We start from the raw sequence: 25270 nt of genomic DNA on the forward strand, positions 1-25270 counted from the left end.
AACATAACAATTACACATACATATGCCCCAAACACTGGAGCATCTACATTCATCAAACTCTTCTCAAGTTCAAGAGTCAAATAGACCACAACACAATAATTCTGGGTGACTTGAACACACGTCTTTTACCACTTGACAGATCTTCCAAACAAAATCTGAACAAAGAAACTACAGAACTCAATAATACAATCGATAACTTAGCCTTAACTGAGATATATAGAATATTTCATCCATCAACGAGTGAATATACTTTCTTCTCAGCAGCACATGGATCCTTCTCTAAAACAGAACATATATAATGCCACAAAGAAACTCTTGGCAAATACAAAAAAGTAGAGATATTACCCTGCATTCTATCAGATAATAATGGAATGAAATTAGAAATCAATGATAAAATTTTAAAAAAAAAACTACTCCAACACCTTGAGACGAAATAATATGCTACTGAATGAACAATGGGTTGCAAAACATGTGAAGGAGAAGATCAAAAAATTTTTAGAGGTAAATAAGAACAATGATACAACATATTGAAATCTCTGGGACACTCTGAAGGCAGTACTAAGAGGAAAGTTCACTGCATGGAATTCATTCCTTAAAAGAAGAAAAAGTCAACAAATAAATGACCTAAAATTATATCTCAAAGCCACAGAAAAAGAACAAATCAATACCAAAAGCAGTAGAAGACAGAAAATAATTAAAATCAGAGCTGAAATAAATGAAATTAAAACAAAAGAAACAACAGAAAAAAACTGACAGAACAAAAAGTTGATTCTTTGAAAAAATAAATAAAATTGATGAACCCTTATCTATGCCAACAAAAAGAAAGACAAAGAAAACTCAAATTACTAATATCTGTGATGAAAAAGGAAACATCAGAATACACATTACAGAAATAAAGAAAATTTCAAATTATTTTGAAAATTTGTACTCCAATAAAATAGAAAATACAAAAGGCATTGACAAATTTCTAGAATCATATGATTTGTCTAAATTGAATCAGAATGATATACACAATTTAAAGAGATCAATTTCAAGCAATGAAACAGAAGACACCATCAGAAGCCTACCAACCATAAAAAGGCCAGGACACAGCCGAGTTCCACAAGATCTTTAAAGAAGAACTAATACCAATACTCTTCAATTTATTTCAGGAAATAAAAAAAGAGGCGGCATATCCAAACTAATTCTAGGAGACCAATATCACCCCGATTCCAAAACCAGGCAAAGACACATCAAAGAAAGAAAACTTCAGACCACTATTTCTAATGAACATAGAAGCAAAAATTCTCAATAAAATTCTGGCAAATTAAATAAAAAAACATATCAAAAAGATAGTGCACAACGATCAAGTGGGGCTCACCCCAGGGATGCAAGGTTGGTTCAATATAAGGAAATCAATAAATGCTTTTTTGGGGTTTTTTTGGTGGTGATGCTAGGGATTGAACCCAGGGCTTTGTGCTTGCGAGGCAAGCACTCTACCAACTGAGCTGGATCCTCAGCCCAAAACCTTCTAGAACTAGTAAATTAATTCAGCAAAGTAGCAGGATATAAGATCGACACCCACAAATCAAAGGCATTTCTGCACATCAGTGACAAATCCTCTGAAAGGGAAACAAGGAAACTACCCCATTTACAATAGCCTCAAAAAAATAAAAAACTTGGGAATCAACCCAATGAAAGAGGTGAAAGACCTCTACAACTAAAACTACAGAACACTAAAGAAAGAAATTAAAGAAGACCTTAGAAAATGGAAAGATCTGCCTTGTTCTTGGATAGGCAGAATTAATATTGTCATAATGACCATATTACCAAAATCACTATACAGATTTAATGAAATTCTAATCAAAATCCCAATGATATTCTTAATAGAAATAGAAACAGTAGTCATGAAATTCATCTGGAAAAATAAGAGACCTAGCATAGCTAACGCAATCCTTAGCAAGAAGATTGAAGCAGGTGAAATCACTATATCACACCATAAACTATACTAAGAGCAATAGTAACAAAAACAGCATGGTATTGGCACCAAAATAGAATTGTAGACCAATGGTACAGAATAGAGGACACAGAGACAAACTCACATAATTACAGTTCTCTTATATTAGAGGTGCCAAAAACATGCACTGAAGAAAAGACAGCCTCTTCAGCAAATGGTGCTGGAAAAACTGGAAATCCATATGCAACAAAATGAAATTAAACCCCTACCTCTCACCATGCACAAAACTCAACTCAAAGTGGATCAAGGTCCTAGGAATTAAACCAGAAACCCTACACCTAATAAAAGAAAAAGTAGGCCTAAATCTTCATCATGTCTGATTAGGACCTGACCTCCTTAATAAGACTCCTATAGCACAAGAATTAAAACCAAGAATCAATAAATGGGATGCATTCAAATTAAAAAGCGTCTCCTCAGGAAAAGAAACAATCAGTGAAGTGAATAGAGAGCTTACAGAATGGTAGTAAATTTTTACTACACGCACCTGAGATAGAGCACTAATCTCTAGGACACATAAAGAATTCAAAAATCTTACACCAAAAAGCCAAATAACCCAATCAATAAATGGGCCAAGGAACTGAACACAGACTTCTCAGAAGAGGATATACAATCAACTAACAAATATATGAAGAAACATTCAACATCTCTAGCAATTAGAGAAATGCAAATCAAAACTGATTTCATCTCACTCCAGTCAGAATGGCAGCTATTAAGAATACAAACAACAATAAGGGTTGTCGAGGATTGTGGGGGGGGAAGCAAACTCATACACTGCGGGTGGGACTGCAAATTGGTGCAGCCAATCTGTAAAGCTTTATGGAGATTCCATGGAAGACTCGCAATGGAACCACCATTTGATCCAGCTATCCCTCTCCTCAGTCTATACTCAGACTCAAAAACAGCATACTACAGGGATACAGCCACATCGATCTTTATAGCAGCACAATTCACAATAATTGAACTGTGGAAGCAACCTAGATGCCCTTCAGTAGATGAATTGATGAAGAAAATGTGGTATATACACACAATGGAATATTATTCAGCAGTAAAAGAGAATAAAATCATGGCATTTTCCAGTAAATGGATGGAGTTAGAGAATATAATACTAAGTGAGGTAAGTCAATCCCCAAAAACCAAATGCTGAATGCTTTCTGATAAAAGATTGCTGATTCATAATGGGTTTGTGGGGGGAGCATAGGAGGATTAGATGAACTCCAGATTGGGCAAAGGGTACGGAGGGGAAGGAAGGAGGTATGGGGGTAGAAATGATGGTGGAATGAGATGAACATCATTACCCTAAGTACACGTATGAAGACATGAACGGTGTTACTCTACTTTGTATACAGAGAGATGAAAAATTAAGCTCTATATGTATAATATGAATTGTAATGCATTCTGCTGTCATATATAACAAATTAGAATAAATTAAAAAGAAAAAAAAGTTTTTTTAAAACAAGGAATATTATGTAGGTCAGAAACTTGGATCTACAAAAAGAAAAAGCATTCTAGAAATAATAGTGAAGGTAAAACTTTTTTTTTTAAGTCTAGGTAAGCTAACAAGTTAAAGTTTGCTCAAAATAATAACAACAACATACTTGATAATATACATTTTTGTACCTATCTGTATGTTTTATGTGTAAGCAAAATGAATGACAACAATGATATAAGGACCAGGAAGGAACAGTTAGAAATATGTTGCTATTATAAGGTATTTGTACCCCTGAAATAGCACAGTGTTATTTGAAAGTCATAAACACATATTGTGACTTCTAGAGTAACCACTTAAATTTTTTTAAAAAAAGAAATAAAGCTGATCTGGTTAGAAAGGAGAGAAAATGGATCCATATAAAATGCTCAATAAAACCACAAAAGGCAGAGAAAGTATACAAGACAAAAATAGAAGAAGCAAAGATCAAGGACCACTAATAGAAAACATTTACAGATACAGTATCAATAATCACTTTAAATGTCAAGGGAATAAACATATCAATTGAAAGAGACTTTCAGGATGAATAAAAAAATAGGATCCAATTACAAGTTATAAGAAATCCACTCTAAATGTAAAGAAATATGGAGACTAAAAGTAAGTGGATAGCCAGGCACAGTGGCACACACCTGTAATCCCCATGACTGGGGAGCTAAGGCAGGAAAATCACAAGTTTGAAGCCAACGTCAACAATGTAGTAAGACCCTATTCTCAAAAGAAAAAATTAAAAGGAACTATGGATGCAGCTCAGTGTTAAATCACCTCTGGGTTCAATCACTGATACCAAAATTTTTAAAAAGAGAGAAATAAAACAAATGGATAAAGAAAGTAATACTATGCTGACACTAACTAAAAGAAGTTATATTAATTTCAGACAAAGCAGACTTCAAAACAAAGAACATTAGCGGACACAAAAGCTAACATTACATAATGATGAAAAAAGGACAAATGCTTCAAAAGGACAGCAATCCTTAGTGTATGTGCAACAACAACAAATTATCAGAATATGTAAAGCTAAAAATTAAAGAACCACAAGAAACAGATTGATTTACTAATTTATTAATTTATAATAGCTGGAGACTTTTACTATAAAATCCAGCAATCATGTTCGCTGCTATTTACCCAAAGAATATGGAAAAGTATTTCCATAAAAAGTCCTACTATTCATAATTGGCAAAACTTGGAAGTAACCAAAATGTCCTTCAGTAGTTGAATGGATAAACTGTAGTATACACAGATAATGGAATACTACCCAGTGCTAAAAATAAGTGAGCTGTCAAAAGATGGAAGATGTAATCCCAGAAACACTGGAGGCTGAGAAAGGAGAACTGAAAGTTCAAGGTCAGCCTCAGCAAATCAGGGAGGTCCTAAGCAACACAGCAAGCCCCTAACTCAAAATACAAAATAAAAAGGGTTTCAGAGGTGACTCAGTGGTAAAGCAGCCCTGGGTTAAATCCCCAGTACCAAAAACAGAAGGAAAAAAAAAAAAAAAAGACAAGACATGGAGGATCCTTAAATATGCTCTACTAAGTCAAAGAAACCAATTCAAAAAGACTTTATACTATATAATTCCAACTGGAATCAGAGACATTCTGGACACTTAAAATAATAAAGAAAATAAAAAGATCAGTGATTGCCCAAAGTTAACAGTGGAGTGTAGAGTGACATTTTGGGCAGTAAAATATTCTGTATGATATTATAATTGTAGAACTATCTCTTCTCGTATTTGTCCAAAACCCATAATACACAATGCCAAAAATGAACCCTTTTATAAACTATGGACGTTGGGACTGATGATTGTGTCAATGTAGGTTTATTAAATGTAATAAATGGACCATTCTGGTTGGGTATGTTGATAATGAGGAAGATCATGCACATGTGGAAGCAGGAAGAATATAGGAAATCTCTACTTCCTCTCAATTTTGCCATGACTCTAAAACTGCTCTTAAAACAAACAAAAAAAAGTCTTTAAAAAAGAAGTCCATGAAACAGTCACAAAAATTGTCATCAAATGAAATTTGAATATTTAAATTAATCCCTAAATGACTATACACTAAGAGTGATTTACAAATTGAGAGAAAAGAGAAAACTTAAAATTCCTTCAGAAATGTAAAAAAGTAAAGATTCCGATTATTAAATAAACTCTGGGAATAACTATAACAACTTCAGACAGAACAGAGTTCCATGTAAGCTGTCAGTGATAAAAAGGACATAATATAATGATAAAGGAGACAATACTCCAAGAAGATATAATAACCCTGAACAAGTATGCACCTAATAGGAGTGTCAGAATATATGAAGCAAAAACAGTGACAGAGTAAAATAAATGACTCCATTATGATAATTAGAGATTTTAATGCACAGCAGTTAAAAAGAAAAAAAGTTGACTTCCAACACCACCAACAATCAACTGGATATGGTGGTCCTCTGTAGACTGTCTCAGTAACATCAGAATACATATTCTTCTCAAACTAACATGGAACATTCACCAATTAGACTACATTCTGGACCATAAAACACACTTTAACTCTAGTGATTTGAGAAATGCAAATCAGAATTGTGTGACTCTGGAGATCCAGGCTGACTGATTTCCGCGGCCTGGCCAGAGGCTACAGAAGGCGGGGCGCGGCAGAGAAGCAATTAATTAGCAAGCAGGGAGAAAAGTGGCTGCGATTCGGTGGAATCCTGCCAGCCAAGCCCTCACTGACCCCCGGGTTGAGTACGGGATCTCAGACGGGGAAGGAAGCCATACAGTCCTATCCCCCACAACAGAAACTCCACCAAGGCAATCAGCGGCCACCATCTTGGAGAACTGAAGTATCCACCACCACTCTCCAACAGATTGCAACAATAAAACAGGTGTGTGTCACTCAGCTCATCCCCCATACATGGGGGAATTTACATAAAATCTCTCCTAGGCTTTCCGGGGAAGGGAGTATCAGAGTGAGCCTGCATAAAGACTAGGGGGAAAACTAGAGACACCTGACCTTCAACTCCCCCTCACATCAGCAGCCAAAACGAAACGTGTCTAGCCAGCGCTGGGGGAGGGGCAAGCAGAAAAAATCAAAACGATAGAGTGCCTGGGATCCCACTAGCCAATTGTGCGACCCCGGAGATCCGGGCTGACCGATTCCCGCGGCCTGCCCCGCAGCTACAGAAACAATTAATTAGCAAGCAGGGAGAAAAGTGGCTGGAATTCTGTGGAATCCTGCCGGATGAGCCCGCACTGACCCCCGGGCTGAGAACAGGATTTCAGAGAGGGAAGGAAGTGGTACAGTTCTATCCCTCACAATGGAAATAAAACAATAGAGTGCTGGGGTTCCCAATAGCCACCCTCCACACCCAAAAAACGGCAGGCCCAGAGTACAGTTTGAACTGCCGAGAGCCATCACTCAGGGGAAATTTGGTCTAGCAGGAGAAACCAAGACTAGCAGGAGAAACCAGGGGACTAGAGGCCAGGCCCTCGCAAATGGACGGCTGGAAACCGCAGGCCTGCCGGCAACAGTTCACCGACTGCCCGCGTAACTGGGCGGTAGAAGAACGCTCGCCCACCGGCTACCAACCGCACAACTGGGTGGCTAGAGAACGCCCGCCCACCAGCAACAGCCGGCCCGCTGCCCACGCGACTGGGCGGCTGGAGTCCCCCCGCCCCGCCGGCGACCTATCACCCGCCTGCTGCCTGTGATACTGGGCGGCTGGAAACCGCCCGCCTGCCGCGACCGGAAGCTGAAAAAAACAGAGACAGCCCAGTCACATACCCCCATTAGGACACCCCGGCAAGGAGCCTGGGGCCCGTCATAGCAGACTAGTGACGTCACTGGAGCTTGGACGTCGGAATTCCTTCCCAGCGGAATCCACGTTAGCAGGCACAGTTTAACAACACAAAGGAGAGACAACAGAGTAATACAGAACCAAAACAAATCTATAGAAGAGAGCAGAAACACTGCAATCAAATAGAGCAGGAAAGTAACGTGGACAACATGAGAAAACAAGGGAAAAAAGGAGTACAAACAATGCAGGATAACTTAATTCTACAGGAGGACATAGAAACATCAGAAGCAGGGATAGGGAAAGAACTCAAGGCATACCTAACTCGAATGGAAAGGAATATTAGAGAAGACATGAGACAGCAAGTCCAAGCAATAAAAGTATATTTTGAAAATGAATTAAACAAACAAACTCAAATGGCAAAGAACGAGCTCTACCAGGAGATAGAGATCTTAAAAAAAAATCAAACAATAATCCTAGAATTGCAGGAAACTATAAACCAAATTAAAAACTCAAACGAGAATATTACAAATAGACTTGATCAAGTAGAAGTCAGAACATCAGATAATGAAGACAAGGTTTATCAACTTAAAAAGAATACAGTCAACACAGAAAAGATGCTTAAATCCCACGAGCAATCTATTCAAGAGATATAGGATGTCATAAAAAAAACAAATTTGAGGGTCATCGGGATAGAAGAAGGCACAGAGATTCAAACCAAAGGTATGGACAGCATATTAAATGAAATAATTCTAGAAAACTTCCCAGAGATGAAAGATGGAATGGATTGCCAAATCCTGGAAGCCTACAGGACGCCAAACATTCAAAACCATAATAGACTAACTCCAAGACATATAATTATGAAGATAGCCAACATACAGAACAAGGAGAGAATATTAAAAGCTACAGGAGAAAGGAGGCAGATTACATTCAGGGGTAAACCAATTAGGATAACGACTGATTTCTCATCACAGACTTTGAAAACGAGAAGATCCTGGAACAATGTATTTCAAACGCTGAAAAATAATGGATTCCAACCAAGAATACTGTATCCAGCAAAATTAAGCTTCAGATTTGACAATGAAATTAAAATCTTTCACGATAAATAAAAGCTAAAAGAATTTGCAGCAAGAAAACCAGCACTGCAAAGCATTTTGAGCAAAATTCTACAAGAAGAGGAATTGAAAAATAGTGCCCAAAACTAACAGCAGGAGGTATCTCAGTAAAGGGGGAGGAAAATAACCAAAAAGTAAAGCTAGCCAAACTAAAATAAATAAATAAAGAAGCATGACTGGAAGTACAAATCATATCTCAATTGTAACCTTAAATGTTAATGGCCTAAACTCACCAATCAAGAGACATAGGATAGTAACCTGGGTCAAAAAAACAAATCCAACAATATGCTGCCTTCAGGAGACTCATATGATAGGAAAAGACATACACAGGCTGAAGGTAAAAGGTTGGGAAAAATCATACCACTCACATGGCCCTTGGAAGCAAGCAGGAGTGGCCATACTCATATCGAATAAAATCAACTTCAAACCTAAGTTAATCAAGAAGGATAAAGAAGGACACTATATACTGTTAAAAGGAACCATCCACCAACAAGACATAACAATTATCAATTTGTATGCACCAAACAATGGAGCTGCAACGTTCATAAAACAAACTCTCCTCAAGTTCAAGAGTCAAATAGACCACAACACAATAATTATGGGTGACTTCAACACAATGCTCTCACCATTAGACAGATCCTCTAGACAAAAACTGAATAAAGAAACTATAGAACTCAACAGCACAATCAATAACCTAGACTTAACAGACATATATAGAATATACCAACCATCATCAAGTGGATACACGTTCTTCTCAGCAGCACATGGATCCTACTCAAAGATAGACCATATATTATGCCATAAGGCAACTCTTACTAAATATAAAGCCATGGAGATAATACCATGCACCATATCTGATCATAATGGAATGAAATTGGAAATCAATGATAAAAGAAGGAAGGAAAAATCCTACATCACATGGAAAATGAACAATATGTTACTGAATGATCAATGGGTTACAGAAGACATAAAGGAGGAGATGAAAAAATTCTTAGAGACAAATGATAATACAGATACAACATACTGGAATCTATGGGACACAATGAAAGCAGTTTTAAGAGGGAAATTCATTTCTTGGAGTTCTTTCCTCAAAAAAAGAAAAAAACCAACAAATACATGAACTCACACTACACTTCAAAAACCTAGAAAAGGAAGAGCAAAACAACAGCAAATGTAGTAGAAGACAAGAAATAATTAAAATTAGAGCAGAAATCAACGAAATCGAAAAAAAAAACATTGAAAAATTGATGAAACTAAAAGTTGGTTCTTTGCAAAAATAAATAAGATAGACAGGCCCTTAGCCATGCTAACAAAGAGAAGAGAGAGAACTCAAATTACTAACATATGGGATGAAAAAGGCAATATCACAACAGACACTATAGAAATACAGAAGATAATTAGAAAGTATTTTGAAACCCTATATTCCAATAAAATAGAAGATAGTGAAGATATCAATAAATTTCTTAAGGCATATGATCTGCCCAGATTGAGACAGGAAAACACACACAATTTAAACAGATCAATAACAAAGGAAGAAATAGAAGAAGCCATCAAAAGACTACCAACCAAGAAAAGCCCTGGACCGGATAGGTATACAGCAGAGTTCTATAAAACCTTTAAAGAAGAATTAATATCAATACTTTTCAAGCTACTTCAAGTAATAGAAAAAGAAGGAGCTCTTCCAAATTCATTCTATGAGGCCAACATCACTCTGATCCCAAAACCAGACAAAGACACTTCAAAGAAAGAAAACTACAGACCAATATCTCTAATGAACTTGGATGCAAAAATTCTCAATAAAATTCTGGCAAATCGAATACAAAAACATATCAAAAAACTTGTGCACCATGATCAAGTAGGATTCATCCCTGGGATGCAAGGCTGGTTCAATATACGGAAATCAATAAACGCTATTCACCACATCAATAGACTTAAAGACAAGAACCATATGATCATCTCAATAGATGCAGAAAAAGCATTTGACAAAGTACAGCATCCCTTTATGTTCAAAACACTAGAAAAACTAGGGATAACAGGAACTTACCTCAACATTGTAAAAGCTATATATGCTAAATCTCAGGCTAGCATCATCCTAAACAGAGAAAAACTGAAGGCATTCCTTCTAAAATCTGGAACAAGACAGGGATGCCCTCTATCACCACTTCTATTCAATTTAGTTCTCAAAGTACTAGCCAGAGCAATTACAGAGACAAAAGAAATTAAAGGCATAAAAATAGGAAAAGAAGAAATTAAATTATCGCTATTTGCGGATGACATGATAATATACTTAACAGACCCAAAAAGGATCTACAAAGAAGCTGCAAGAGTTAATAAATGAATTCAGCAAAGTGGCAGGTTATAAAATCAACATGCATAAATCAAAGGCATTCCTATATATCAGCAACAAAACCTCTGAAATGGAAATAAGGAAAACCACTCCATTCACAATATCCTCAAAGAAAATAAGATACTTGGGAACCAACCTAACAAAAGAGGTGAAAGATTTATATAATGAAAACTACAGAACTCTAAAGAGAGAGATAGAAGAAGATCTCAGAAGATGGAAAAATGTACCCTGTTCATGGATAGGCAGAACCAACATCATCAAAATGGCAATATTACCCAAAGTTCTCTACAGATTTAATGCGATGCCAATCAAAATCCCAATGGCATTTCTTGTAGAAATAGATAAAGCAACCATGAAATTCATATGGAAAAACAAAAGACCCAGAATAGCAAAAGCAATTCTAAGCAGGAAGTGTGAATTTGGAGGTATAGCGATACCAGAGTTCAAACTGTACTACAAAGCAATAGTAACAAAAACAGCATGGTACTGGTACCAAAACAGGCAGGTGGACCAATGGTACAGAATAGAAGACATAGAGACTAATCCACAAAGTTACAACTTTCTTATATTTGATAAAGGGGCTAAAAACATGCAATGGAGGAAGGATAGCATCTTCAACAAATGGTGCTGGGAAAATTGGAAATCCATATGCAACAAAATGAAATTGAATCCCTTTCTCTCGCCAGCCACAAAAGTTAACTCAAAATGGATCAAGGAGCTAGATATCAAATCAGAGACACTGCGTCTGATAGAAGAAAAAGTTGGCTCCAATCTACATATAGTGGGGTCGGGCTCCAAATTCCTTAATAGGACGCCCATAGCACAAGAGTTAATAACAAGAATAAACAAATGGGACTTACTTAAATTAAAAAGTTTTTTCTCAGCAAGAGAAACAATAAAAGAGGTAAATAGAGAGCCTACATCCTGGGAACAAATTTTTACCCCTCACACCTCAGATAGAGCTCTAATATCCAGAATGTACAAAGAATTCAAAAAATTAAAAAATAAGATAACAAATAACCCAATCAACAAATTGGCCAAGGACCTGAACAGACACTTCTCAGAGGAGGACATACAATCAATCAACAAGTACATGAAAAAATGCTTACCATCTCTAGCAATCAGAGAAATGCAAATCAAAACCACCCTAAGATACCATCTCACTCCAGTAAGATTGGCAGCCATTATGAAGTCAAACAACAATAAGTGTTGGCGAGGATGTGGGGAAAAGAGTACACTTGTACACTGCTGGTGGGACGGCAAAATGGTGAGGCCAATTTTCCATACTGGAAAGCAGTATGGAGATTCCTGGGAAAGCTGGGAATGGACCCACCATTTGACCCAGCTATCGCCCTTCTCATACTATTCCCTGAGGACCTTAAAAGAGCGCACTATAGGAATATGGCCACATCAATGATTATAGCGGCACAATTCACAATAGCTAGACTGTGGAACCAACCTAGATGCCCTTCAATAGATGAATAGATAAAAATGTGGCAACTATACACAATGGAGTATAATACAGCACTAAGAAATGACAAAATCATAGAATTTGCAGGGAAATGGATGGCATTAGAGCAGATTATGCTAAGTGAAGCTAGCCAAGCCCTAAAAAACAAATACCAAATGTCTTCTTTGATATAAAGAGAGCAACTAAGAACAGAACAGGAATGAAAAGCATGAGGAAAAGACTAACAGTAAACAAAGACGAATGGGGGGAGAGAAAGGGAGAGAGAAGGGAAAGCATATGGAAATGGTAGGAGACCTTCAATGATACATAAAATTATAAGAGGTTATGAGGGGATAGGGGGAGGGAAAAAAAGGGGAGAAATGCAAATCAAAACTACTCTTAACATTTCATCTCACTCCAGTCACAATGGCAATTACCAAGAATATAAGCAATATTAAGTATTGGTGAGGATGTGAGGAAAAGGGTACACGCATACATTTCTGGTGGCACTGCAAATTGGTGCAACCACTATGGAAAGCAGTATGGAGATTCATCAATGTTTAGAGTAGTTCAATTCACAATAACTCAACTATGGAATCAAAATACATGCCCTTCAACAGATGAATGGATAAAGAAATGTGGTACATATACATAATGGAATATTACTCAGCCATAAAGGCCAAATGCTTTCTCTGATAAGCAGATGCAGATTCACAATGTGGGGAGGGAGAATGAAGGAATTTTGGATTGGGCAGAGGGGAGTGAGAGGAGGAGAGGGGATGTAGGGATAGAAAGGACAGTGGAATAAAACAGACATTATTACCGTATATACATGTATGATTAAACTACCTGTGTGACTCTGCCAGAGGAAGGAGATGAATGTTGTGCTCCATTTGTGTACAATGTGTCAAAATGCATTCTACTATCATGTATAACTAATTAGAACAAGTTAAAAAAATTAAAAATTTTAAAAACACACCTTAATAAATTTAAAATAACAAATCATGCAATATCTGCTCTCAGAACACACCAGAATTAAAAATTAATAACAGAAAAATCATTTGGAAAATCCAAAATATTCAGAAATTAAACAACACACTTCTAAATAACACAAGGATTGAAGCAGCCTCAAAAGTAATTTTAAAAAAATATTCAACAAAATTAGCATGACAGTACATGTCAAAATTTATGGAATGAAGCAAAAGCAGCATTTACAGAAAAATTTAGTTGCTACTGTAAATGGAATTATTTGAATTCCATTTCTTTGGGGGTTTTCATTGTTGTGGGCAAAAATATAACTGACTTTTCTGTCATGGCATGCTACTGAAAATGTTTATTAATTCAAAATAGTTATTTTGTGGATTCTTTGTTTTCTATATATAAAAGTATGTCATCTGCAAATAAGAGATAGTTTTACTTCTTCCTTTCCAACTTGAAAGCATTTTACTTCTTTTTTATTGTCAAATTACTCTGGTTTGAACTCACAGAAAAATGCATAACAAAAAATTTGCATTCTCTTTTTCTTGTTCTTAAGTTTTCCATTTTTCACCACTAAGTCTATCAGCTAGTTTATCACATATGGCTTTTATTTATTATGTTGAAGAAATATCACTCTATTTCTAGTTCATTATGAAAGGGTGCTGATTTCTTTAAATAATTCTTTAACAACAACTGTTTATTCTTTTTCTTCTGTGTTGTTATAATGATATATTACATCAACTGATTTTTGTATCTTGAACAAATCTTACACTCCTGGGATAAACTATACTTGGTCATGATCCATAATCCTTTTAATATGCCGGTGAATTCAGTTTGCCACCACTTGGCTGAAAGTTTTTGCATAGTTATTAAAGATATTGGTCTGTGGTTCTATTTATTCATTTCGATGTCTTCATGTGGCTTCAGAAGCAGGGTAATGCTGGCCTCACAGAATGAACTGGAAGAATTTGAGAAGGACTGGTGTTTATCTATTGGTGTAAATCTACTTAGATTTTCTAATTCTTGAATCTGTTTCTATAGTTTATTTCTAGAAAAATGTCCATTTCATCTATACTGTTGGTGTAGTTTTCTCACAGAATCCTTTTTATTTCTGTAAAGTCAGTACCAATGCCCACTCTCATGTATGACTTATTAATTTTCAAGGTTTTTTTCCATAGTCAAAATCTATTCAAAGTTTTTCAATTTTCTTGATCTTTTCAAATGATCTAATTTTGTTTTCCTTCATTTTCTTTGTAGTTTTCTGTTCTCTATTCTGTTTATCCTTACTCTGCTCATTATTTCCTTCCTTCTAGTTTTGAGTTTGCTTGTTCTATATTCTCAGGTTCCCTCAGACGTACACTTAGGTTACCGATTTGAGATTTTACTTTTTATTATACGATTTTATAGCTATAAGGTATTCTCTGAATGATGCTTTTGCTGAATCCAATAAATTCTAGTATGTAGTGTTTTCATTTTCACTCATTTCAAATATTTTCTAATTTCATCCATTATTTTTTCTATGACCCATTGGTTGTATGTTTGTGTATTTCCTAGTATTCTTTCAGTTATTATTTTCAATATTAATTCTATTATGGTCAGAGAAAATACTTTGTATATGTTCCAATCTTTTTAAATTTATGAAAACATGTTCTTGAAAATATTCCATGTATTCTTCAACTGTTGAGTGAAGTATACTATACATGTCTGTTAGATGTAATTTGGTTTATGCTATCATTCATGTTTTGTATTTCTTTGTTGATATATCAATTATTGAGTTATAGAAGTCTCCAACTATCAAAGTAGATTTTTCCCTTCAAGTCTTTCAATTTTTTTTTACATATATTTAGAGATTCTCTTGAATCTCTAAACAATCACATTTAACTATTCATCTTCCTAAAGGATTATGAATGTTCTCAACATCTATCACTCTCATTGTCTCTTGTAAACTTTCTGGACTTACAATATATCTTGTATGATAAAACTGCCATTCCAGCTGTATTTTGGTTACTATTTGTATGGAACAAACTTTTTCCATCTTGTATATTCAACCCCTATGTGGTTACCTCTACCAGTGATTTTTTTTCTTCACATAACTTTCAGTTACTATCTAGCGTCTTTTTATTTCAGCTTAAAGTATACTCATTTGGCATTTCATTTTTTGGAACTGGAGATTGAACCTAAGAATTCTTACCACTGAGCTCAATCCCCAGTCCTTTTCCTTTGGAGATAGAGTCCTGATAAGTTGCATAGGGCATTGCAAGTTGCTAAAGCTGGCCTTGAACTTACAATCCTTCTGCCTCATTCACCTGAGTCACTGGAATTATAGGCATGAGTCACCTGGGAGCTCTCTTTTATCATTTCCTTTAGCATTTCTTACAGGGAAGTTCTACTTTAAAAAAAAAAAAAAAAAATTTTTTTTTTTTTTGGTTGTTGTTGCTGTTGTTGGGGGAACCTGGGGATTGTACCCAGGATTGCTTTACACAAGTCCTTTTATTTTTTGAGATGGGGTCTGACTAAATTGTGGAGGCTAGCCTTGAACTTGCAAGTCCCTACCTTACCCTCACAAGTCACTGGAATTACAGGCATATGCCACCCAAAAATCTTACCTAATAAATTCAATGTCTAGGCTTCCTTAAGGATGGGTTCTGCCAATTATTGGGGCCATATTCTATTTCTCTGCATGCCTTGTGACTCTTTTTTTTTTAAACTAGGTATCAATATTATAATGTAGAAACTTGGGTAATCAGATTCTTCCCACTTCCCCCAGGGTTTGATTTTTAAGTTATTGATAGACCTTTATTTTATTTACTTATATGCTGAGAATTGAACCCAGTTCCTCACATATGCCAGGCAAGTGTGCTACTGCAGCTGCTGAGCCCCAGCCCCAGCACCCTGATGTCTTTTGTTATTCAAGGATTAATTTATATTAAGCCAGTGTTTTGAAAGAGATTTCCTTGAATACTAACAAAACAAACTAGAACAAACTTTGCCCAGTTTTTACAGAGTGGTTAGGTGCCTATTTACAGTTCTTCCTTGACCTTTACTTTTTGTTTATACTAAACCTAGAAAGCAGCCAGTAATGAAAGTTTATGGTCATGTTTTATGTTTTATGTTTCTTATGTTTTCCTGAACATGTGGCTTTTTTGTTTTGTTTATTGTTTTGCAGAGGAAGAGATAGAACCCAGGGCCTCCTGAATTCTAGGCAAGCATACTACTACTGAACAACACCCGACATGGCTTTTTAAATTCCCCTGTATACAATGGTATTCCTTTTTTTTTTCCCCCTTTTTTTTATTGTTGGTCATTCAAAACATTACATAGTTCTTGATATATCATATTTCACAGTTTGATTCAAGTGGGTTATGAACTCCCATTTTTACCCCGTATACAGATTGCTGAATCACATTCCTTTAATCCTCCCAAAAAGGGAACTTCTCAGGCCTTAGGAAGTCTACTGTATGTCTCACCATAATCTTTCACACAAAGTAAATGCAAGTTTTTCCATTGGCCACATGTCTTTATAGTCAATATCCACTGTTTTTCCTCCCCAAAAGAGTTCTAAATCAGGTGAAACAGAACTATGAGCACCTGTAACAACCCTTTGAGTAGCTCTCTTATAGGTTAGAACAGGAAAACAATAATTTACAAATAAGGTCCATTTTATTACTTCTGGCACCAGGGACATTGCAAATGCAGACTATCTTCACGCCTGTTGTCAAGGTAGGAAGAAGGAAGGGTTCAGAAAAGTAAAAGTCACAATGCATTCCTTCTACTTTTTAGTTGCCCTTTTCATGGTTTAGTTTTCCCCTGGTTACTATAAACCTTTTACTGTTTTCCAAAGTTCTGGCAAAGTTGGATCTGATAATTCTCACTTGTTTTTCAACGTTTTTATGGAGGGACAGGGTTTTAGAGCTGCCTACTCCAATATTTTGCTGACATCACTTTAAATATTTGGTTTGAAAGATTAAAAAAACCTCACAGTATCACCAGATTAAAATTTATCAATGCAACACTTATTATCTTTACACCATTTTCAGCCTATAGAGACTCATTTCCAAAAATGCTGAGTTCCATGAAATTAGATTCAGGTGTGACAGACACATAAAATAGTAACTTAACAAATATAATTTATTGCATTTATTTAATACTTTGCTATTGCTATCATTTGCTAGCTGGCAAATTCTAAGTGATAATAAAATATTAGGAAAACTAAAACAGCCTATTATTCTTAAATGCTCTTCTCTGTCCTAGATACATGATTATAGTTTTTGTTTTGTTGTTGTCATTATTGTTGGCCATACTGGGTATTGAACAAAGGGATGCTAAGTTATATCCTCAGCCCTTTTTATTTTTATTTTGAGACATGATTTCACTAAGTTGTCCAGGCTGGCCTTGAATTTATAATACTCCTGTTTCAACCTCTCAAATGATGGGATTACAAGCATGTGCCACCATGAGCTGTTGACCATAGTTTGTTTTTTTGTTTTTTTTTCTTGCAGAGGGGGAATAGTACCAGGGTTTGAACTCTGAGCTACATCCCCAGCCCTATTTTGTATTCTTTTTTTTTTTAATATTTATTTTTTTTAGTTGTAGTAATACTTTTATTTTATTTATTGTAAGTGGTGCTGAGGATTGAACCCAGGGCCTTGCACATGCTAGGCGAGCACTCTATCACTGAGCCACAACCCTAGCCCCCTATTTTGTATTCTTTAATTTAGAGACAGGGTCTTACTGAGTTGCTTAGCATCTCGCTATGGCTGAGGCTGGCTTTGAACTCCTGCCTCAGCATCCCATTACAGGCGTGCACCACCACACCCGGCTTTGATTATAATTTTATAAGATGTACATATACATTCCACTGGTAAAAACTGTTCCACTAGTAAAATTATTTGGGTAAAATTATATTGTATGGAAATATAAATACCAACATTACGAAGTGCTATTTCACAAATAAGGATAGTTTAGTCAAAAATGGTCTTTTAGGTGCTTCACCATAAGTTTGACAAACATTAGTAAACAGAATCCAACACTTAAAATATTAAATTCTAGATCTCTAAGCAATTGATTTTGAGTCAAAGAATTCAAAAAGCACACACATTTGATATTTGCTAAAGTCAATCAAAATTACATCATTTATGAAAAAACTATATTTTAGAGACATTATCGATAAAATATATACATATCGCTCTAAAATATTTTCAGTTTGTACTGAAAAAACAGGAAAAAATTTTAGCTATAGAACCAACAATTCAGTGAATTGCCAAGTTACTGAGTTCAAGAGAAATCATTAACACAATAAAATTCATCAATTAAGAATAGCCCCATCCAGGCTTTTGCAACTTTATATATCTTAAAAACTGTTAGTTGACTGAAAACATAATATTCTCCTAAGCAGGGTTTATCAAAATATCACTGAGTCATAAAATTAATTTAGTGAGTGGGTCAAGGCCAGCACTTATTTAACATAGTAACACAGAATAGATAATATTAATGTGCATTGCATATATGTGTTTTTTCATAAAACTATATTTCTATTTGATATTATATATTTATATATATATATATACATATATATATATATATATGCCATTACTTATTATACCCATAATACTATTCCATCAGAAGAAAAGAATCTAAAATAACCCTGCTACAGGAGAGTCTTAAGGACAGGAAAATATTACTCTCTACACTACAATGAGATTGCTATGTAAATACTAAAGAACAGAATTAGCTTAAGGAGAAAAATTTGTACTGTTTTACTATTTCTATCAGAAATATAATTTATATATAACTAATTCAGAAACCAGGAAAATCTAAAACAAACCTCTAATCTAAACAGGTTAACAAGCTCAAAAACACCTCATATTCTAGGGAGGAGTTACATAATTAGTTTCACAGTAGTAAAATTCATAATACTTAAGCAGCACACTTAAGTTTTACTTCTTAAAGTAGTTATCATTCTATTTCAACCATAACTGTGATCTTATTGTTTTTCACAAATAATACTAGGAACACCCTTAGTAGTCTGCTAAACTAATCCCTATTTGTAAAATTTCATGAGGTTTAAATACAGTTGAATTCAGTTCTTAATTCACAGAACTTTTAAAAATGTTTCAGGGTGAAATATAAATTGTTGAGAATTTCTATCAAGCAAATAAAATCATGCTACCTTCATGTATATGTCTCCATAAAACATTAATTTTTTAATACATTTTAAGAACTTCATGAAATGTTAGTGAATTGTCCTGTACATAGCAGAATCAATGATGAAAAATGTTACAACAAGCAAAATTGTTATTGCACAATTTGTTTTTGCAATGACATAGGCTTCCTTATAAATTGGTAATATACTTAATATGTAATCTGACACACTCAGTAGTTACCAATTAGGATAAATCTTCCCAAATTTCTTTTAATATTAAGCATTCAGTTAATTTGTCCGTAATGTTTAAATTTAAGGATCTTCATTTGTGAAATGAATAATCCACTCTGATCCATGAAATTCTAAATGTCATTCCCAAAGGAAGCATATTAAAAAAAAGTATATGTAAAGCTAATTTTAACTCAATTATTTGGTGAAATTCAGATGATTATCATTTGTCTTCATTTTATGCTCTTCAATTTAGACTTCCATACTTAAATAATTTAAATCATGTATGTATGTATCTAGTAATATAAGAGAGAAATTAAGATTTTTTTTTTAGCCCTGTATGGTGGCACATGCCTGTAATCTCAGTGGCTCAAGAGGCTGAGGTAGGAGGATCACAATTTCAAAGCCAACCTCAGCAAAATCAAGGTGCTAAGCAACTCAGTAAGACCGTGTCGGTAAATAAAATACAAAATGGGGGGTGGGGGGGGGGTTGAGTGGTTGAGGTGCCCCCGAGTTCAATCCCTGGTATACCCCTCCCCAAAAAAGCAGATTTTTTTTTAAAACCTTCTCTGACCCAGGCAGGCAGCTGATCCACTACTGCAGTCTCAGCAATTTGGAAGTCTAAGGCAGGAGGATCACAAGTTTGGGTCTATTCTAGGCAACTTAGCAGGACTCTGTCTCAAAATAAAAAGGGCTGGGATATACCTCAATGGTAAAGAGTCTCTGGGTTTAATCCTGGGATTGGGGGGTGGGAGGGACACAGGGGTGCAACTTTTGCTGACCCAATCTGCATACTGTTTCTTAAAGCAAATTACAGTTAAAAAAAAAAAAACATAAATTAATAGAATGGCTGGTCACAGAAGCTCAGGCACTCACTAAACACATAACAAAGTTAATTTACTGATTGTAACTATGGCACTCTAATTTACTAACAAATAAAAATTCACTGGTGCATAAAAAAGATGACTCATTTCATTCTCTGAGTATTCTTTTAAATACAACAACCTTTTAAAGTATTCCTGCAAAACACTTTTAATTAATGAGTAAAATCATTCTACAAATGCTAAAATTTACCTGTTTGAGTCCTTCATCAGTAAGTTTGTCCTGATTGCCTACATGTACTTTCTGAAGTAAAGGACAGTGAGAGGCAACTGCAATAATAGAGGTGTCAGAAAGCTGTTTACACCTGTAGGCTGTATACCTAAGAAGTCCAGGACATTTGAATGCTAGAACACATACGCCAGTATCAGACATGCTGCGACAGTCAGAAATGTTGATTTCAATTATATTCTGACTTCTTGATGCAATTTTTTCCAATAATTCATCAGTGACCTATGAGAGAAAAAACAGGAAATAAATTCAAACTTTTGCTAAAAGTAGAAAGTTCCTTTCATTTAATTTCCCACAATAAATTATTTAGATTATAGCAAAAAAAAAAATCAAAAGAAAATCCTTAATGTTAAACAGTAAAATTGAGTTGCCCCTGAGTGGCATAATTAAAAAATTTGTTGTCTCCAGTTTCTGGCACAGAGCTGCCAAAACCTTTGGAATTTCTTGAATGATAGTATCTTTTATTATGAAACAAGCCCCTTTAACCACACCTGAGTATATAATAAATAATGAAGTGACTCAGAATGGGGCCTCTAGGGCTGGGGTTGTGGCTCAGTGGTAGAGCACTTGCCTAGCACTCCTGAGACACTGGGTTTAGTCCTCAGCATCACATAAAAATGAATAAATAAAATGAAGGTATTGTGTTCATCTACAACTAAAAATATGTTTTTTAAAAAAGTGGGGGGGAGAGGGGCATGGCTAGAGATATAGCTCAGTTGGTAGAGTGCTTGCTTTGCATGCATAAGGTTCAATCCCCAGCACCACCCCCCAAAAAAAAAAATTGTGCCCCTAGATGCTTTCAGGATGGAGATTGGATACCATAAAAACTAAAAATCATGATGAGATGATGGAAACTTTCAGTCCTACCCCCAGCATCCATCCTCCAGGGATGGCCTGGAGAATCTGTTATAAAAACTCTTTTAATAAGGAAATTCAAATAGTCTCCAAGTTGGTGAACACACTGAAATGCTGGGAGGATACCTTGTCTACACATACCTTGTCTACTCCATACCTTGTCTACACATCTTTTACATTTGGCTGGTCCTGAGTTGATATAAATATATTAAACAGCTGGGCAATGGGGAGGGTTAGAAAAATCTATCAAAGGAAAGTTTTAAAAAGTTATCTTAGCCCATTTTATTCCATTTCTTCATTCATAATGCAGGGGAAATACAAGTATCTCCTCATGGAATTACTGAGCTAAATAAATGAATTGTATACATAAAAGCTCTCAGCCAGGCTTGATGGCACACCCCTGTAATCACTGCTACTTGGAGAGACTAAGACAAATTTGAGGCCAGCAGGGGCAATTTAGCAAGATTCTTGTTTCAAAATAAAAATAAAAAAGGACTGAGGAGGTAGCTAAGTGACAGAGTACTTGCCTAGCATGCATAAGACCCTATTTTTGATCCCAAATGAAAAAAAGAAAAAGAAAGAGCCCTCAGAATAGTACATGGTACAAAGGCAGTCTATAAAAATGTTTGCTATTCTTTTCTACTATTAAAATAATATTTGTGATATAACTTCACCCAAAAAAGGAAAAGTTTGCTAATGTTAAAAAGGTAACGAAAAAATGAAGAAGAATAAGAAAATTAAAAAGCAACAGAAGCTGAGGGTGGTGACACACACCTATTTTCCCAGATACTTGGAAGCCTGAGGCAGGAGGATTCCAAATTTGAGGTCAGCCTAGACAACTGAGAGAGACCCTGTCTCAAAATAAAATTTTTGAAAAGAACTGGGACATTGCTCAGTGACAGAATGCTTGCCCAGCATGTGTGAGGCCCTGGGTTCAATCCCGAGTACTGCAAAAAAAAAAAAGCAACCCCCCAATGGCCAATCTACACCAAAAGCAATCTTGTTCATCATGAGAACATAGCTTTAACTTGAATTAAAAGAAAAATTAAGAAAGCACAAAATTTTAGGTTACAGTCATTAAATGATCCTGAAAAACAAGATGGAAGAGATTTTTGAAGAAGAATAAAGATTTTTTAAAGTTGGTGGGTCAGATCATTTCTTAAGTTTCTTAAAATTAGATTCATACCTGCTGACGACTACTAAGATCCAGTTGCTTCCAAAACTGGAAATCTAAACAAAGATCACGCCAGTACTTGCAAACCAGTGATGCAGAAAGGCAACGTTCATCCAGGGACAAATTGGAAAATATCTGTGAATAAAAAAGGAACAATATATGTACTAAACATTTTCAAGGCTTAGAAAAAGACCTTTATTAAGTTAGAAAAAAATAGCTTAAATGTTTAAAACAGAAAACCATCTTTAATACCAGTGGCCATTATTGGAAAAGTCATCGTTAAAGATTGCCCTAGTGAGGACGCATGTACATAAACTGTTATCTTCTGTGTAAGGGCAAAAGAGAACAGGGGGATACTAGCATGTATGTACCAAGATATGCATGATTCTGTGTTTGCTTATTGTCTTTTGGAAAGATAAACCATAAACTAATTAAAAAAATGCTTATTTTTAGAGAAAAAGGGCAGATATATGAAAATAAGATTACTTAGAAGTTTTCTAGTTTGACCTTGAAACTACATAAATTTTTAATATATGTAATTAAAGACAAAAGCAAATCAAACACACACACACACAACTTCTGTTATCTCACTGGGTATATGGAAAGTCAACACCAACCTAATCCTAAGAGAAATATATACATCATATATGAGACACACTACAAAATACCTGATAAGGACTCCTCAAAAACTTCCAAGTCATGAGAAGTTTTTATCTGAGAAACTAAATAGTTCAAAGATTAAGGAAAAATAACAACTAATGCAGTCCTGAATTGGATCCTGGGACAGAAAAGGACATCAATGGAAAAACTGATAAAATCCAAATAAAGACAAGTTTAATAGTCATATAGCAGTGCTGGTTTCATAGTTTTGGCAATTGTATAGAAATAATGTAAGATTAAAAAAAATTAGGGTAAATAAACTGGGTAAGGAGTACAGGGGAACTCTCTATACACTTTTTTATATTTATACTCTTTTTATAAATATAAAACTATTCCATATCAAACGTGATGTTATTCACTCAATATACAAAATTATCCTAAAATTAAAAAACTACTTTAAACAAAATTTTTAAAATTACTACAATTACAGTTACTGTTACAGTTAGTCAGGGTTACAACCAATACAGATTTATGAAAATCAAGAGATATATGGCTGGGCAAGGTGGTGCATATCTGTAATCCCTGCTACTTGGGAAGCCAAGATACGAAGATCTCAAGTTTGAAGTCAGCTGAAGCAACTTAGCAAGACCCTGCCTTCAAATTGAAAATAAAAAGGACTGGCCATAGACTGCTCCTGGGTGCAATCCCCAGGACTGAACACAAAAACCAAAAAAAAAGTATATCAACTGTGTGGATAGAGAAACACTGAATAGAACCAACTATAACAAGAAATATCTGGACAATCAGATAAAACTGAAGTAGATATTAGATGATGTAAAAAAATTACTTTTCACTTTTTAGATTGTAGTTATATTAAAATGGCTATATTCTCTTTAAAAGGCTATTATAACTTTAGATACTTTAGTGTTTATGGCTGAAATGATAAACCCAGAATATGCTTTTAGATTCTTTATTGAAAACAAAAAATGTTGGCAAAACATAAAACAAAAAAGAAGTTAAACTGGGTAAAGAACAACTGGGGATCCAATATACCATTCTTTGCTTTGGTTTATATATGAAAATTTCCACAACATTAAGTAAAAATTTTAAAGAGAACATAAACTCTTAATATATTACCTTATATTAGTAGATGGGGAAAGCCATGATCCAAACCTATCTATATAACCTTGGGTAAATTATCTAACCTCTCTGTGACTCAATTTTCTTTTTTTAATATTTTTTAGTTATATATGGACACATTATCTCTATTTTGTTTATTTTTGTGGTGCTAAGGATCAAACCCAGTCCCTAACATGTGTGAGGCAAGCGCTCTGCCACTGAGCCACCACCCCTATCTTTAAGATAGGAAAAATAAGGCATTTACAGAGTAGGGTTATTGTGAAATTAAAGAGTATAGAAAAAACTTCTGGAAAAGTGTCTGGAACAACATATGTAGTAAATAATTTCTATCATAACCATGGCCTACATGACTTACCTCTGTACAATCAAAAGTTGTACATAGCTAAGCTAGAATATCTATTATGTATAAATCTTGATTAAGCCTTGGAAAAACAAAGGCCTTCTCTTCATAAGTATTTTCTCCCAAAATGATCTAGTGAGATGTAGAGAATATATTTAAGAATCACCTAATGAATGTGCCTCCAACACCAGCAATAATGGAATAAGCCTACAAGAAAATCTTACCTGTACTACTCTGAAGTAAAACTTCTGGACTGCAACATATTAAAAACTACTACCTCAGGATTCTAAAAAGTTAATAATAGACTGCAGAGGGAAGCAAAATATGAGGAATGACCAATCAGAGGAATAAGCTTCCTGAGTTTGGTTTTTCCTTTTATTCCCTACTGCATGTAGCCCATGTGTATAACTATACTACAGGCATATCCAACAAAATTCAGAGAAAACACCATCTTTCTAGACCAGGAGAATAATGCCTCTGCAAGACAAAAAGTGAGAAGAGTCTGCCTTTTGTATTGTTTCCCTTTTCTCTCTACTGGTCA

The 25270-nt window shown here is 35.1% G+C and overlaps 1 protein-coding gene across 2 annotated transcripts in view; it reads right to left on the reverse strand.

Moving 5' to 3' along the window:
- Window positions 1–25270, reverse strand: part of Fbxl17 (F-box and leucine rich repeat protein 17) — a 505077-nt gene that overhangs the window by 468808 nt on the left and 10999 nt on the right. For both annotated transcript variants that reach the window (XM_005327315.5, XM_078045375.1), the window contains exons 2-3: window positions 22662–22784; window positions 20585–20842 (exon numbers count right to left, since the gene is read on the reverse strand). In XM_005327315.5, the coding sequence (XP_005327372.4) occupies window positions 20585–20842; window positions 22662–22784 (381 nt within the window). The remainder of the gene's footprint in view (window positions 1–20584; window positions 20843–22661; window positions 22785–25270) is intronic.

Source organism: Ictidomys tridecemlineatus, chromosome 1 (genome assembly GCF_052094955.1).
Source record: "Ictidomys tridecemlineatus isolate mIctTri1 chromosome 1, mIctTri1.hap1, whole genome shotgun sequence".
Taxonomy (NCBI): Eukaryota; Metazoa; Chordata; class Mammalia; order Rodentia; family Sciuridae; genus Ictidomys; species Ictidomys tridecemlineatus.